This window comes from Myotis myotis, unplaced genomic scaffold (genome assembly GCF_014108235.1).
Source record: "Myotis myotis isolate mMyoMyo1 unplaced genomic scaffold, mMyoMyo1.p scaffold_m19_p_15, whole genome shotgun sequence".
Classification (NCBI taxonomy): Eukaryota; Metazoa; Chordata; class Mammalia; order Chiroptera; family Vespertilionidae; genus Myotis; species Myotis myotis.
Window position 1 is genome coordinate 4,659,848 of NW_023416319.1, and position 16,993 is coordinate 4,676,840.

The following is a 16,993-nucleotide window of genomic DNA, read 5'->3' on the forward strand; positions in this document are numbered from 1 at the left end:
GCTCCATCCACTGAGCCAGACGGGTTAGGGCAAGAAATATCTTTTATAAAATAAAATTATAAGGAAGCAGATAGCTTTACCTGTGCTCAGATGACATGATGCTGGTGATATGTTCAAGAGGAAAAGAGAATTAAAAACAGTGTTGACTGGGTACACATACGGCAGAAGTGGATGGTAGCAAATCAGTAAAATTCTGTAACCTTATCCCTGTGGATAAGTGTAATTTTAGTTCTACCGTATTATTTTAGCCTTCTTGAACACACCACCTAGAAAGTAATCATACTTAATTGGGAACCTATTTTTTGCCTAATTGCATACCATGTTAGGTATCAGATACCATGTGGCAAGTATTACCTAATGAACACTTAGCTTAGTAAATTAGACAGTGCTTTATATACTGTTTTAAAGCAGTAGAAGAAACCTCGTGTCTTATAATCAGTGTCAGCAAAACTAATTTGTTTAGGTAATTAAAATCAAATGACTGAAAAAATATTTCCTGCTTTTCTAGGTGTTCATAATGTGACGGCCCTGAGCAACCTAATAACTTGGCAGAAGGTGGATTATGATTTCAGTTACCACCAAATGGAATTCCCCTGCAATATTAATGTTTTGATTACTTCGGAAGGGAGATCACTCCTACCCGTACGATGAGTTATTTTTAAATGGAGGGAGGTTATATTGCAAAGATATTCATATATTCTTTGTCTCTTGGTTACTGCATATTACTTCAAAATTGTAGCTGCTGATTATTAATAAGGGAATTGATTATTTTGTTTCTGCCTTGGAATGAAAACCTTAGATCTACCAAGAATCAGTTATCAGCAAATCACAAGATAAGCAAAAAAAGCTGTTGGGGTAGTAACTCCCACATCTAGGTATAGAAAGTAGAAGCTGTCAGTAACTTGCCTGATTAATATCCACACCTTTGTTCTTGCTGCCTCTGTCCCATTGATTTCTGCCAATCTTACGTGCGAAGTATTTTAGAATTCCTTTTAAAGTGTTTCTAATCCATCTGATAATTATTATTTTTTGCTTGATGGTGAAATTCTCTGGTAAATCATCAGTGTGACTGACAGCTCTTACTGATGGGAAATATGCTATTCAAAAGGCATCAAGTTTCTGTGTATCATAAATCACATATGTTCACTTGTGATGTATGAGACAACTACCTGTGAATGAGGATGAAATGGCCCTTGGTAAGTTTTCCGTGGGAAAGTGTGATTAAGATACAGATTACATATTCTGTGGTTAAGGAAACATCTAAAACATTTTAATTAGCTGCTTTTCAGACACTGGCGCTCCCTTACGTGTTTGCTGATACTGGTGAGGAAACATAAGTAACCAAGATAAGGCCAACTTTTGTAATCACTGTTGAGGTAGAGATAGTGTATGTAAATTTATGTGTAAAGTGACCTCCCCCCAATAATAAATAGTTTTAATTCTCTTAGGGGATGGTAGACATGATGCATCTATTCTTCTGAAATTTTAGATTAATTTAAGAACTTGGAAAATACTGTGTACTATTTCTCTTTTTTAGGCAGATTGCCAGATCCACTTACAGCCACAGCTAATTCCCCCAAACATGGAGGAGTACATGAACAGCCTTCTCTCAGCCGTGCTGCCTTCTGTGCTAAACAAGTTCCGCATTTACCTGACCCTTTTGAGGTTCCTGGATTATAGCATATCTGATGAGATAACCAAGGTATGTTTGGGATAAGATAAAGGATTTCCCTGTGTTGAATGAAAGTATTTAATCAATTTACATTTATTGTATTTACTGATAAGGTAATTTTGCCATTTATTTTCTATGTCTTATGTCTTTTTTGTTCGTCTCTTTCTCTGTTATTGTCTTGTGTTTGAAATAGATATTTCTTGTATACAATTTTAATTTCCATGTCTTTTATAATTTTTTTTCTTAGTTGCCCTGGGGGCTACAATTAACATCTTAACTCTTAACTGTAACCATCATTTGGGGATTGATGCCAATTTAATCACAGTAGTACACAGAAACTTTGCTCCCTTACAATTTCATTTTCTCCCTTTGTGCTTTATCATCATACAGATTACATCTTTATACACTCTGTGCCCATCGACGTTCATAATTATTGGTCTATACAGTTGTCTTTTAATCCGAGGGAAAAGTTACAAAAGAAAAGTCAGTTATACCGCCTTTTATATTTACTTGTATAGTTCCCTTTACCAGTGATCTTTATGTGCCTTCAAGTTACTTTGCAGTGTTGTTTTATTTCAGCTTGAAGAACTCTCTCAATATTCCTTGTAGGGCAGATCAGCTCATGACAGATTCTCTCTACGTTTTTTTGCTTATCTGGAAATGTCTTTATTTCTCTTCCATTTTTGAAGACTAGTTTTTGCTGGATGTAGAATTCTTGATTTGTAGACTTTCTCTCAACCCTTTTGGGTTATTTAAAAAGCAATATGTCGCCTTAGCTGGTTTGGCTCAGTGGACAGAGTGTCGGCCTGCTGACCAAAGGTTCCCAGGTTCGATTCCGGTCAAGGGCACATGCCTGGGTTGTGGGCTCAGTCCAACATGCAGGAGGCAAACAATCAGTGATTCCCTCTCATCACTGCTGTTTCTATCTCTCTCTTCCTCTCTGAAATCAATAACAAAATATTTTTTAAAAAATACAATCAAATAAAAAATAAAAAGCACTATGTCCTCCCACTGTCTTGTGGCCTTCATCATTTCTGATGAGAGGACCCTGTGTACACGAGTCATTTTTCTCTTGTTCTTTCCAGTTTCTCTCTTTGGCTTTTGACATTTTAACTGTGATGTGTCTAGGTGGGAATCTCTGAGATTTCTCACTTGGAGTTGAGCATCTTGGATGTGCAGATTAATGCACATTTTGAGAAAGTTTTCAAGAAATGTAAGTTGTGAGACCATTTTTTCTCTAAATTACTTTCTTTCCCTTCCCTCTGGCACTCCCCTATATAAACGTTGGCACCCTTAACGGTGTCCTACAAGCCTCAGGCTCTGTCCATATTTCCTCATTCTTTTTGCTTGACATTCCACAGACTGGATAATCTCGGTTGTCCTAACTTCAAGTTTGCTGAGTCTTTTTCTGCCTGCTCAAATTTGCTGTTGCCTTTCTAGCTAATTTTTAATTTGTTAATGTTATGCCCAGATTTCAAGATCCCCCAAAGCCCACCAGGGAGCCAGCCGAGTCCGATGCAAAAGCAAAGAGTCTTTATTCGAACTAGTTCGGCTTCCCGACCACACTCACCGAAGCAATGGCAAGCCAAGTGGCAGAGAGAGAAAACTCCGTGTGGAGAGAGGTTTTATAGGGGGGTTGGAGTAAGGGGAGGAGAAAGGACTGTGGGCCCTGCCGATTGGCCAGGCGCAAGTCGGTGTCTTGTTACACAGGATGTGGTCATATCTATGGCGACTTCCCTTGATTGTCATTGGTTAGTTTAAAGAAGTCCTGGGTGGGGCTAGCAGAGGCTTGGGCTTTTGGGAAGAAGCCTTGCTGAGCACATGGCCAAGGCAAGATGGAGGGCGTAGCCCTTACCCTGGGGCAAGATGGAGGGCGTAGCCCTCGCCCTTTCATTAATATTTTTCAACTTCAGAATTTCTGTTTGTTTTTTTAAAAAATATTTTTTATTGATTTCAGAGAGGGAGGGAAAGGGAAAAACAGAAACATCAGTGATGAGAGAGAATCATTGAATGGCTGCCTCCTGCATGCCCCCCCTCACTGGAGATTGTGCCCACAATCTGGGCATGTGACCTGACCAGGAATCAAACCATGATGTCCTGATTCATAGGTCAATGCACAACCACTGAGCAACACTGGCGGGGCTCTATTTGTTCCTCACCTGAGGCTGTTTTTCCGTTGATTTTTAGAGAGAGGGAAAGACAGAGAAATATCGATGTGAGAGAAACACATCAATTAGTTGCCTCCTGCACGCACCTGACCAGGGCCCAGGCAGGGGAGGAGCCTGCAACCAAAGTATGTGCCCTTGACTAGAATTGAACCCGGGACCCTTCGGTCCACAGGTTGTCAGTGCTCTATCCACTGAGCCAAACTGGCTAGGGCTGGCTCTGTTTGTTTTCGAAGTAATTTCTATTGATATTTTCTATTTAGCAAGACATCATTCTCCTGTTTTCTCTTAGTTACTTATATGTGGTTTCCTGCAGTTCTTTGAATATATTTAAAATGGCTGGTTTCAAGTTTTTGTCTAGTAAGTCCAATATTTGAGTTTCTTCAAGGACAATTTCTATTAACTTTTTGTCCAATGAATGAGGTTGTACATTCATATTTCTTTGTATGTCTCCTAATTTTTGTGTTGAAAACCAGATATCTATATGTATAAAAGTCAAGTAACCAGAATGACCGGTTGCTATGACACTGTGGCCTGCCAGCCAACCTCCTGCGGCCCCTCCCCCCAGCCAGCCTGACCCCACCCATGCACAAATTGGTGCACTGAGCCTCTACTTTTAAATAATATAATGTGACAACTCTGCTGACAGATTCCCTCCCTCTCTAGGGTTTGTTGTTCTATGACTTTCTGAATCCTATAGTTTGGTTGTATGTGGGCACTGAAGTCTGCCCTCTTAACTCAGTGGTCACTCAATGAATGGATAGAAATTTAATTTCCCTAGATGCCTGTTAGCAATATGTCTCCCAGTCTAAGTCCTGTATCCATGTTGGGGCAACCCTTCAACACTCAGCCATGCAGATTACAACTGCCCTATCCTTCCTTCATTTTCTGCTTGCATAGAGACTCAAGGTTATTCCAAGGTGAGAGCTTAGGGCCTGCTCAGATCTGAGCATGCACAGACCTATGCAAGCATGTGACCTTCTAAATTCTTAGGAATTGATTTATATAGCTATCGCGTGCGCGCACACACACGGACATCTCATTCCCTGTTTTTCCTTTTAAGGAATTTGGCTAGCCAGTGCCCGAGGCAGCCAAGATGTTCAATAATTGCTTCTGATTTTTTTTAAATGCCCTGGGAGAAGAGACTGTTCACACTGGGCAAGCCCCATGTCAGGTTAAAGACAACCTTACAGGTGGGTTCTTCCAGGGAACCACCAGTCAAATGATGATAATTCCTGAATGGTGCTTTGGGAGACCTCCAGCCCCACTACCTCTTCAGTGGTTGCCAGGCGGGACATTGTCAGGGCTGCCTGGAGGTGGGGTGAGGGTGCAAGTTAAAATTCCTCAAAGCTCAGTGTTCTTTTCTTTTTTTTAAAATATATTTTTATTGATTTTTTACAGAGAGGAAGGGAGAGAGATAGTTAGAAACATCGATGAGAGAGAAACATCGATCAGCTGCCTCCTGCACATCCCCCACTGGGGAAGTGCCCGCAACCCAGGTACATGCCCTTGACTGGAATCGAACCCGGGACCTTTCAGTCCGCAGGCCGACGTTCTATCCACTGAGCCAAACCGGTTTTGGCAAAGCTCAGTGTTCTTACTGCCTTTCTTGAGTAATGCTCCTCAGATTGCTGCAAGCCTCTGGTTAATTTCCAGAGCTTTGATGAAGCTGATTTTGACCATTTTTACTAGAGTCTTTATTCCCTTTAATGGAATTTTCTGAGGTCCTTGTTCTGCCATTTTTACTGACATCATCTTCCCTGTGTTTACAGGCATGTTCGCCTGATCTTACTTTGTTTGGAATACTTTCATCGGTAACATTATTTATATGTATTAAGTTTGGTTCTCAATCATTTCATCCATGTTATCTCATTTTTCTAAAAAGCAGGGCTGACTTCATTTTTACATCAGTCAAGGGACCATGTTAGTTTTCTTTTCCCTATTAAATGCAAATGCCATTTCCTCTTTTGATAAAGGCAGTTGAAGATGACTTCGTGGAAATGCGCAAGAATGACCCTCAGAGCATCACTGCTGATGATCTCCACCAGCTGCTCATTGTCGCTCGGTGAGTAGGCCATGTCCTTAAGTGCTTAACGTAGCGATGAATAAAGCCCCTAGTTTATAGAAATGATCTTTTTCCTTTTACAATCCCTTGTGACATGGCTCATTGAAGTGAAATTGCATTTGGCCAGTGATCACTTCAATGGAACCAGGCATGCTTCTCAAAGTGAGTCATCTCCCAAATTTGACTTAAAGGATTCCTTTGTAGACATCTAACTTGGTCCTTGCCCTCTTTGTGGCCCGAGCACAGGTCTGTCCCTAAGCCCATCTTCCTCGGTCAAGACTTCAGTTTGTTTCTCATCTCCAACCAGGTTTCTGTCTCTCAGCGCTGGGCAGACAACGCTGTCGAGAGAACGATGGCTGAGAGCAAAGCAGCTGGAGTCTTTGAGAAGAACGAGGCTTCAGCAGCAGAAGTGCGTGAATGGAAATGAACTTTAAACATCTGAGACTTATCGAAGAGTAATGGGCAAATTACAGCCACATTCTTGTAAAATGCAAGTATCATTTATACCATTGTTTTGTAGATACTTTGTATTAAAAACCAAGGACTTTTCCTGAAATCAAGCCTGGTCACATCTGAAGTTTATATAATATTCAGTAAGGGCTTTTACCTTACTGATTTTATGGAGCTTTTGGAGTTTGTTTTATAATTATATAAATTAGTAATGTACAAAACTGTATTTGATATTAAAAGTTTAATATTGATAACATTGCTGCTTATACCATTTCCTTAGCTGAAGCTAAGTTATAGGCCAGACTTTGTTCATATGAAAATAGTTGCAATTCCATTCAGGAATGTTCACTTAAGATTTTTTACGTCTTTCCAATTAACAGTGGATCTGAATGTGTTTTGTGATCACATGTTTGGGAAATACTACAAAATTTCACATGATTTCCCAAACATTTGACCACAGCAGCTTTTTTTCTATTTAACAGTTGTTAATCTGCAACACTAGTCTTTAACGTGGCAGTGGTTCCCATACTTTTAGAGTTCATGGACCAGTAATATTTCCCAAAATTTTGGGATCGACAAGGATGCCAAGTTATCTGAAAGAAATCACTGTATTATTACATTTTCTTTTCATGAGGACAATCTTAAAAAACAAGATAGTCCTTTAAGTGGAATAAATGTAGCTTTTTGAAAAAAATACTCCCATTGTCCTTATTTTTCTCATTTCACCCCAGTACATTTGGGAACCACTGTTTTATGACACTCACTTAAGGAAATTCTACCCTACTAAGTTGTTTTTCCTAAATATGAGAGTAAAATAGTTAATATTTTTAATTTTAAGAAATGCCTTCTTTAGGAAAAAGGTTTTTATTTCTTTTCCTAATGTCATTTACTTGCTTTGATGATTGTATTAGATTTTGAACTTTATTTTATTAGGTTAACATTATCTGCTCGTCCAAAACACCATGATAAAACTAAGAAGGCTTTCCCCAGACCAATTACAGTTCTAACATACAGTAAGTTTTAAAATGAACAAAAACATCATTGTTCATAGTATAATTGTGGCTCCCAGAATATTTGGAGAGGTTAGAACATCACTTAAGCTGTGGTTATACATAATTATTTTTAGTCAGTGACTTACCTAGTTGGAAACATTAATGGTTCAGTTAAATGATTCCTTAAATTCCACCCCATCTAAATTGATATTGTTAACCAAGGAAACAGGGTGAGCCTTGAAAATCAAGGAATTTATTATGCCTCGCAAACGGGATTATTAGTTTAACTTTTCCTAAACTCAAATCTATTTTTTATAAACTAATATGAATAATCAGTTTATATTTAGTATTCTAACTGGTTTTCATTTTTATAACTGGTAGACTAGACCATCCTTGAACTTTTAGGAAATGAAACCTCACCTGGATTTGTGGGAATAAAATTCAAGAGATTAGTTACTGTGTGTTTATTGTGCCAATGTGAATTGTAGTTTACCAAAGAGAAGTACTAAGTAGCTTGGTCTGGCAGAGAAGTTGCCTTGAAAGGAGAACCCTTCCAGAGAACTGAAGCTCTTCCCATGTGCCCTCAGACTCCAGTGAGCAGGTAGGAGAGAGAACCCTGGGCTTTAGAAACCCTTTCCTCCCTTGCTATACATGTGGACATTAAAGTTGTCAATCTAACGTGATTTTAACCCTATTTTTGAATCACCAGAAAACTAAACGAATATTATAGAAAACTTACCTTGCTTACAAATTCTTTAATCCCATTAAAAAATCAAACCCTTATCCTTAAAATGTTATTCAAGGAATTCTCATACATTGTCACTTTAAATCACAATGGTATTTTATTTTTTAAATAGCCACAAGACTTGACACTTCACACACACACAAAAATATACCACTAATAAATAACAAAAGTGGAAATACTTAGCAAAGTTACAACAGACTTAATGTTTAGCTGAGAATCACGTCAACAGAGTAAGGCTCTAAAGATAGCAGACAAACCAGTATTGGTTTGGAATAAAGTAGCTTTCTTAATGTATGGGCTTATAGAAGAGTGTCCATGTGGTCAGGGTTATGGTCATAAAACCAATTTTAACACAACTGTGCTTCAGACTAAGTTTCAATAGTCTACACAAGATGTTAAGGAATGCCCCCTACAAAAGAATTACCAATATCCGGTAAATGTACATTCTTACCTGAAAATACCAAAATTAATAGGTGCTGGTATTCAGATCTGCTGTCTCAGGTTTTATGACTGACATATCTTAATGCTCCTAGACTTTGGGGTATACAGAGTGGCATAAAATTTAAAATTGTTTAAAATACAGGGAAAATTAAAATCCAATGGGCATACATTTCTTAACTATGCCAGTAACCCTCAATTCTTCATAGGGAATGGTTAAGCCATCAAAACAAAACCAAGTTTTTTATATTCAAATGCTTTTCCATATTAATAACACTTTTAAAGTCACTAAAAACTAAATGTATTTACCTTGTAGAGGTAATACACAGAAATGTACTGAGAAAAATGTTACAAAAAATGCTAACCCCCTCAATGTATCCATGACCGTCCTTTGTGTGTCTACTTCATACACTCAACAGCTCCCTCCGCCCACTCAAAAAAAAAAAAAAAAAAAGGTTCAGGTACAGGTTATTATACCCCAAAGTAATCTAGTCCTGAATTACATTCAAAGAGACAAACAGCTCTGTAGTGTTTAGCTACTTAGGTCTACACAGTCTAGGTTGATGCACCTCTGTTGTCCTGACTCCCAAATTTGGAAATCTGCTCAAGTTCATATTCCTTTTAAAACCTTTCCCAGTAAACAGAATTTATTATCCCTAAATTCAGAGTCAGTGCAGGTTAAAATAGTCTCATATGTGAAACCTTTTTTTTTTTTTATTAAAAGCCATAGGATTATGGCTAAAAACTAAATCTGAATTATTCGCGTCTGGCATTGTGTAAACATATTTTTAAGTTCATTTTGCTGGACCTCATTAACCACTTCAGGTTCTGCAGGGCTCTTTTGAACCTTTGCCACTGCAAAGCTTATCCCCTGGGTTAACCCGGCTTGAGTAATATTAGCAACCTGGACCATGGAACTCCGAATCTTTGCAAAGGGAGAGACGGCTCTGCTGCTGCTCTCCGAAGGAGAAGGAGTTACATGAAGCCCTGCCTCAAGGTCAAGCATGCTGGATCCAGAGCCGGGGGTCTTTTGAGATACAACTGAATGCACTGGTTCGACAGACAAAAACTGTGGGCCTGCTGCAGAAAAACACACGTCTAATTGAGATGGTCGAGAAGGTATGTGTTCCGTTGATTCAGATTGGGTTTCTTCATTGGAAACTTGATTGGTTGTTTGATTTCCTTCCTCACTAGCCTGCTGAGAAACACATCTGGTTTCGGACAGTTGGGTCATTTTGTTGTGTGCATCTTGTACAAATCGGTGGCAGTAAATATCCATAGGCTTGGCAAAGCCAGTCAATGTGTGTATATTATCAGCAGAAGGACTTTTTTTTAAAGGAGACTCACAGCCTTTTCCAAACTCACTTCCATGAGCAGCAATAGTAATATCTGAAGGAGCACGAATGCTAACATCAGTATTGCTAATAGATTGGGATCTGCCTAATCGAGGTGCTGAAGCAATAATGCCACAACTAGGAAGAACATAGTCTATTGGCCCCACATTCTCTAGAGAATTAGTTAGCTGCCTGTCCTCATCAGACTTGGAATTTGTAAGGAATTCATCAGAGTGGTAGGAGTCATTATCTGAAGACATTTCCCCATCAGACTCTGCCTGGACTGTATTATCCATCACACCTGTGTTTTCCATGGTTTCAAGACTACTATCTGATTTCCAAAGATTTACTTTTAAGTTTGGTTTCAGAAAATTAACTTTCATTTCAGGTTTTGCAAAGTTTCCCAGCCTTCGTAAATTGCCAATATTTACATTGGATTTGGTCTGTTTCACTTTTTGATTTAGAGATGAAAATTTGCTCATTAAAAACTTTTTTCCCTGGGCCAGAGACCCTTGGTTTTGAGATCTGATGCCAATTATGTCTTCATGAGGTTTACTGCTCTTCCTACAAAGTATAAGAGAGAAAAGTTAATTTCCCATGTAATTCAGCATACCATTTCCAATTATTAAAGTGAAAATTCTATTTAAATTGGACCCCATTTCTTGAAAACTGCGCATTGCTAATTGATAAACTAAGATAACCCCTTGGAGTTGACACTAGAAGAGACTGTCCAATAGAAATAGACAAGCTGTAGATGTCATTGAAAATAGCCACATTAAAAATGTGAAATGAATTTTAATAGTATTTTATTTAAACCCACAATATATACAAAACATTGTCATTTGAGCTTAGAGTCACCATGGAAAAATAGTGAATGAGGTGTATTTTTTGTGCTGAGTCTCTGAAACAGCCAGTGGGTAGGATTTTACAGGAGAGCAGCAGAGGCCCTTAATGACACTGGCACCTTGTTCCAGGCGCTGAGTGGAAACGGGGGTCCGGCTGTGTGACTTCAACCCCAGTCCCACACAGGCCAGAGGCATCTCCCACAGGCGCTCTGTCCTCACCTTCCTCAAGCAGGCCACCAGGAGCAACCCAGAGCCACCCTGTGGAAACTACCACATCAGCATTTTAATTCTGCTTGGTGACATTCTTTCTGGTAATTGGATTAATCATGTTGAGTTCTTTTGGACCAAACCATTTGTCTTTGGAGTTATCACTGCTGCTGCATGTTTCCTTCAGTTGTGTTCTCCTAGGCATGCAGAGAGGAGCAGGCAGTGGAGGAAGGGAGGGAGGGAAGCCTCCCAACAGTTGCCTCGCCCATGTTTTTGTGCAAACACAAACAAAAAACAAAAAACCCACACCCAAAACGCAGACTAATCACCTTTCAGAGGCTCCACCTCCACAATCTAAAGGATGGCAAAATCACTGGTTGTAAGTGGGAATCTACTGCACCGTAACTAGAGCTGTCTACACGCATTCCAATTTGGCTGAATTCAGGAAGGGGGGGAATTTTGTTTCCTTAAATTCAGATAACCCACTGGGAACATATTTTTAAAAATTTGGGACATTGAACATAACTTAGTGGTTTCTCCCTTGGCATCCCTCACAACAGGTACAAATGAGAAAAAAGTTGTGCTATTCATCACACATATCTTGAATGTCTGACCTGGTGGTCATGAGGGATTACTGGTCATGAGACTTTTGTAAAAGTTGTAACATCAAAGACAACGGAAACAATATTCTCTACTAACAAAAGACTGAACAATTTTTTTCTAGATGACCAAATGACTCTCTTCTCTAGTGGAATGTGGACCATGAACCTGCTCATTAGATGGAAAACTCACAAATTTAAATGTAATCTGTTTAAAGCATAGTGGCTAGTTTCTCTACAAAGTTATTTAAATTGAAATGCTCCCCTCTAAAGTTTTACCTTTAATCCACAGAAATGTGATACTTCTCTCTAAATACCAACTCATTACTCTAATGCAACCCGCCCCCTACCTGTGCAAATATTTTTAATGACTGGATAATAATGTCTTTATTCGTGAGAGAAAATCAAAATAAAGTACTCACCTCTCAAGTTTTTTCTCGATTATAGGCACATCCAGCCCCATGGCTTGCTTGGTGATCTGCAGCATCTCCGCAATGCACTGAAGCGTATCTGAAACCCAAATAGAACTGCCGCCACTTTCCCCAGAAACATACGAAAAAGTAGCAGTTCTAACTCAGAACCCTAACTGAAATTTGTGGTCTTTCAGTTAAAATCAAACTTATTTGCTTCAATTTTCAGGAAACTGCTCCTCATTCATTACTTCCCTCACTAATCCAGTGTTGTAAAACCAATTTTAACAAAAGAGTAAGTAAAGAGCAAAGGAACCAAATCAATTGGAATTAAAGTGCTAGATGCTGAGGGTAATAGCTGTGAACCAGACAGACACGGTCCTTGACTACTACCCACACGAGGCATATATGGTGGGAAAGCCCCGCATCCATACGGCTACACAGGATTCCCATTATAGCTTCCCTTGCCCCAAACCATCATCAGTTCAGATCATGTCTCCCTGTGCTGCTGAGAACAAAGTTGCTATTTCCCTGGATCATTAGTTGGTGATGGTATGTACTGCCCCCAATTCCATTTGTGCTTAGAAGAGCAGATCAAAAGTGTACACTCAGTAAATTCATCTCCTTACCTTTCCCATCCTCTTCTGGATTGCGCATTACAGCTCTCAGTGTGTGGAAATAGCCACTTGTTTCTTTGTATCTGTAGTGCAGCCGCATGCAGGAGAACTTTGGCTTTCCAAAAAGAGTGGGTTCAGGACCTAAAGACCAGAGGAATATGTGTAAATCTTTCACATAACCTTTACTTTCCTCTATCTTCAAAAGACAAACACATTCATCCATTAGGTCATTTAGCACGTTTTTCCTCACAATCTAAACAAAAGCACATAAGCTTAGTGTGACAGTTTGGTTTGATGAAACTAAATACTAGTACTTCAGCCTCAAATATGTAAACTTTCTTGATCTCTGGTTTAATCTTCACAAGATAATAAAATAGAAACTTACTATTGGATTATATTCATTAATCTCTAAAGAATAGAAGGGAGACCTACAAAACACGACTGGGAATACCCCTCTTTGGTTCTAGTAAGATGCTATGCCGGTTGCACAAACAGCTTGACCTACTCTTGGAAGAAACAGTATTTGCTTTCTATGACTTGATTAGTATCTTTAAATTTACCTATTTCTATTTTTTCCAGGTCTTCTAGACTTAGTCGTTGATACTGGTTTACTTTATCAACTTCATCATCATAACTAAAGGAAAAGGGATTTAAAAATTATTAAAATCAAAAGCATATTTATCTTATAACTGAAGTATAATAGTAGCAACTACTATGCAGTTAAAATCTTTAGCACAATACAGTTATTTTTCAAAGTTAGATGTAATGAGATAACATACATAGTTCAATAGTTAAAATCAGTTTATAGATCTTACACTAAAATTCACAGCAAAAATAGTTTGTTTTATAAACATTTTGAGGGAAAAAAAAAAGACAAAGTTAAACCTTAACCTAAAAGGAAATTTAAAAATACAGAGACATGTATTCTGAAGCTATGTATTTGGGAATAATACAGCAGATAAATTATATCCAAATCAATGTGATCAATGCCAATAGGCACCCAGGCCAATGACAAGAAAAAACAGTTCACACAAGGTGGGGGGAACAACCCTCAGTTCTGGCAAGGCTATGAAGAAGCACTTGTAATTCATCACTATAACCAAATGATAACCTTGCACACACAGTTATCTGTACAAAGACTGCTGTATCATTCACAACAGCAAAACGAAACTACAAAAAAGGGAATCCTTTTAATGCCCAACAATGGGAAATCACTTATGGCATAATAATAAAACAATACTATATGGTCACTAACAATAAAAATATGTGAAATACACCAAAACCTGGGATATAACTCTAAAAATCATTTTCAAATTAAAAAAAGGAAGTCTGATGTAACAGTTATGTAAGGTAAAGGGGTTCAATGACATTTCTTTAAAAAAAAAATAAAACCCAATTCTTAATTTCCTAAAATGGAAATTTACTCAAATTTTAAAACAAAATTTAAAGCTTTAAATCAATAAGTAACTTACTAGGCAACGTAGTAGGCAGAATTAGAAAGCAGTAACAGCACATCCACGTCTCTGTGCGTAGCATCAATGAGGCTAAACAAACACGACACAGGCAGTCACATATTTTCATCTACATTTTTGCCAAGCTTATTTTTAAAGGAGAGCCACTTGTGATAACAGATGGGGGGAGGGGAAGAATCAATGCATACATTTAATTTCAGAAGTAGGACACTATTTGGCTATTTAAAAAAGAATCTAGTTTGGGAGGGCGGAAGAAAGGATGAGCTGAAGAGAGATGCCTTCTCACAGGCAAGGAGGAGGGGGAAGTGGATAATGGGGGGAAAGGGGAACTGAAAAGAAAGATGTGAGGTTCAGAAGGAAGAAACAGTCTAAATGATTCACTCTCATAACCTGATCTTCAAAATGACACTGCACAGTAGAGTATTTTACACTGCAGAATGCATCCTTTGAAAGGATTTTACATGATATTCACCTAATAACAGCCTTTCCAAACAAAAGGTGGAAATTAATATGGCTTCTTAGATTAGTCCCAAAAGTCTCTATACCAGTGATGGCGAACCTGTGACACGCAAACTCTCTTTTTGGTTGATTTTTCTTTGTTAAATGGCATTTAAATATATAAAATAAATATCAAAAATATGTCTTTATTTTACTATGGTTGCAAAGATCAAAAAATTTATGTGACACGGCACCAGAGTTAAGTTAGGGTTTTTCAAAATGCTGACATGCCGAGCTCAAAAGGTTCGCCATCACTGCTCTATACAAATGCATAATTCTGCCTTAGAATTACACGCCTGTTTGCCTGTTTATCAAAATACTGCAAAACACCCTTTGCAGATGGAACTGGAGTCACATTTAACCTGCGTCAGGATGAGGTCATGTAGAACCCGTGCTGCCTGCGGAGAAAACTACCCAAAACCCCAAGTGCAGCACCTTGTTGTAGTGTAGCTAACAGTCTTAACCTAAAATAAATTCTCAATTTTCGCCGAAAATGCAATGAGTGACCTAAGATGGCGGGCCCGTCATCAGTCCCAGACAAGCACCCTGCATCCGGGGAAGCCAGCGCGGTCCGGCTCTGGCCTGTACTTACGGGCACTCCGAAAAGCGTTGCTCCAGCCAAGCCACGAAAGTTACGTCACAAGACATTTTAACACGGAAATATTTTACCATTGTTGACAATATTTACATCAGTCAGGCGTGGGCCTCGCCACTGACTGCTCTGGACGCGGAGGAAAGGCGGCTCCGTCTAGCGCTTCCGCCCCCGCCACCCGGGCCAGCCGTCCTCCGGCCACAGAACAAAAACAAAGCCGCAGATCAGTAGGTGGAGGCCGATCACCGCCACGACGAGGGCGTAAAAGCCGCTGTCCTCAGGGGACATTAACAGGAGGCTTTGAAAAAGGACTATTTTAGAATAAAAATACAACGCCACCGGAGCTTTCAGCGTAAGCCCGGCTAAAAGGAGAACCATCTTGAGCGTTGTCGTCAAGCGATCCAATTCAGCAACGTGCTCTGCGATGCGGTCGGGCCGCCGGGCGCCCGGCAAGGGCTTGTAGGGCCGCGGCATCTGGTCGGGGCGTCCGTTTGTCTCTCGAGGAGTCAAAGCTGTCAGAGCCGCTGCACCCAACCCCACACATGAACCGTCTGCACCAAACTGCACCCGTGCACCGACCGCGTGATTGAACCGCGCCATGCCCCGCCCCGAAACACGTCATGGCGGGCCACTTCCGCTGCGCACTGTCCAGTGCGCATGCGCATCCCGCTAGACCTGCCGCTGGTTCCAGTCCGATATTTAAGTGGTGGCCAATAGCCATCAAGATAATTCTTAACCACCCTAACCGGTTTGGCTCGGTGTATACGGCCTTGGCCTGCGGACTCCAGGGTCCTGGGTTCAATTCTGGTCAAGGGCACATGCCTGGGTTGCAGGCTGTCCCCAGTAGGGGGCGGGCAGAAGGCAGCCAATGATTCCTTCTCATCTTTAGTGTTTCTCTTCCTCTGAAATCAATAAAAATATATTTAAAAAAAAATTTTTTTAACCATTTGCAACAGCATTATGGTCCTGGAAAGCATTATGCTAAGCAAAATAAGTCCGTGAGAGAAAGATAAATATCACATGATCTCACTTGTGGAATATAATGTACAACATAAACTGATGAACAGAAACAGATCCAGAGACAGAAGTATCGATCAGATGCTCAAACCTCAGAGGGAAGGTAGGGGAGGGTGAGGGAGGATAAGAGATCAACCAGAGGACTTGTATGCACACATACAAGCATAACCAATGGACACACACACCAGGGGGGTGGGGGCATGAGTGGGTCAATGGGCGGATAAGGACACATATATAATACCTTAATCAATAAAGAAAGAAAAAAAAATATATCCAGAGACTGGGGTGGTGGGAGCTTGCCCTTAGGGAAGGAGACATATGTAATACTTCAAACAATTAAAAAAAATTTTTCAGTGCAATATATATATTTTGTTAGCCTTCACCAGAATATATTTTTCCATTGATTCTTAGAAGAGAGAGGGAGGGACACAGAGAAATATCCATGTGAGAGGGATTGATTGATTGTCTCCCGCATGTGCCCCAGGCTGGGGATGGAGCCTGCAACCGAGGTACGTGCCCTTGACCAGAATCAAACCCAGGACCCTTCATTTCGTAGGCCAATACTCTATCCACTGAGTTATGTGCATTAATACAATAAACCTAGATTCTGAGGGGGGAAAACCCACACAGCCACTAGCGAACCATAGTTTTACAATTGTTTTTTATATCAATTACTAGAGGCCCAGTGCACAAATTCGTGCACCAGTGAGGTCCCTAGGCCTGGCCTGCAGGATAGGGCTGAAACCGGCTCTCCGACATCCCCCAAGAGGTCCCCGATTGCGAGAGGGTACAGGCCAGGTGGTGAACGATCAGGGCTGGGGAGGGACGCAGGAGGTTGGCCAGCCAGGGAGGGACTGCTGGAGGGCCTCAGGGCA

General features: G+C 40.0%; 2 protein-coding genes across 10 annotated transcripts in view; one reads left to right on the forward strand and one right to left on the reverse strand.

Annotated features, from left to right (window-relative positions):
* Window positions 1-7,796, forward strand: part of LOC118669681 (minichromosome maintenance complex binding protein) — a 33,588-nt gene extending 25,792 nt beyond the window's left edge. For both annotated transcript variants that reach the window (XM_036335778.1, XM_036335779.1), the window contains exons 13-16: window positions 509-642; window positions 1,538-1,702; window positions 5,814-5,902; window positions 6,210-7,796. In XM_036335778.1, coding sequence (XP_036191671.1) covers window positions 509-642; window positions 1,538-1,702; window positions 5,814-5,902; window positions 6,210-6,336 — 515 coding nt within the window. In that variant the 3' untranslated portion in view covers window positions 6,337-7,796. The remainder of the gene's footprint in view (window positions 1-508; window positions 643-1,537; window positions 1,703-5,813; window positions 5,903-6,209) is intronic.
* The window catches only part of INPP5F (inositol polyphosphate-5-phosphatase F), an 85,521-nt gene that overhangs the window by 17,182 nt on the left and 51,346 nt on the right, over window positions 1-16,993 (reverse strand). For 3 of the 8 annotated variants that reach the window (XM_036335769.1, XM_036335771.1, XM_036335770.1), the window contains 5 exons: window positions 14,012-14,083; window positions 13,100-13,173; window positions 12,552-12,680; window positions 11,935-12,022; window positions 8,164-10,425 (listed from right to left, as the gene is read on the reverse strand). In XM_036335769.1, the coding sequence (XP_036191662.1) occupies window positions 9,273-10,425; window positions 11,935-12,022; window positions 12,552-12,680; window positions 13,100-13,173; window positions 14,012-14,083 (1,516 nt within the window). In that variant the 3' untranslated portion in view covers window positions 8,164-9,272. The other 5 variants (XM_036335776.1, XM_036335775.1, XM_036335772.1 and 2 more) reach the window with 5 other exon arrangements.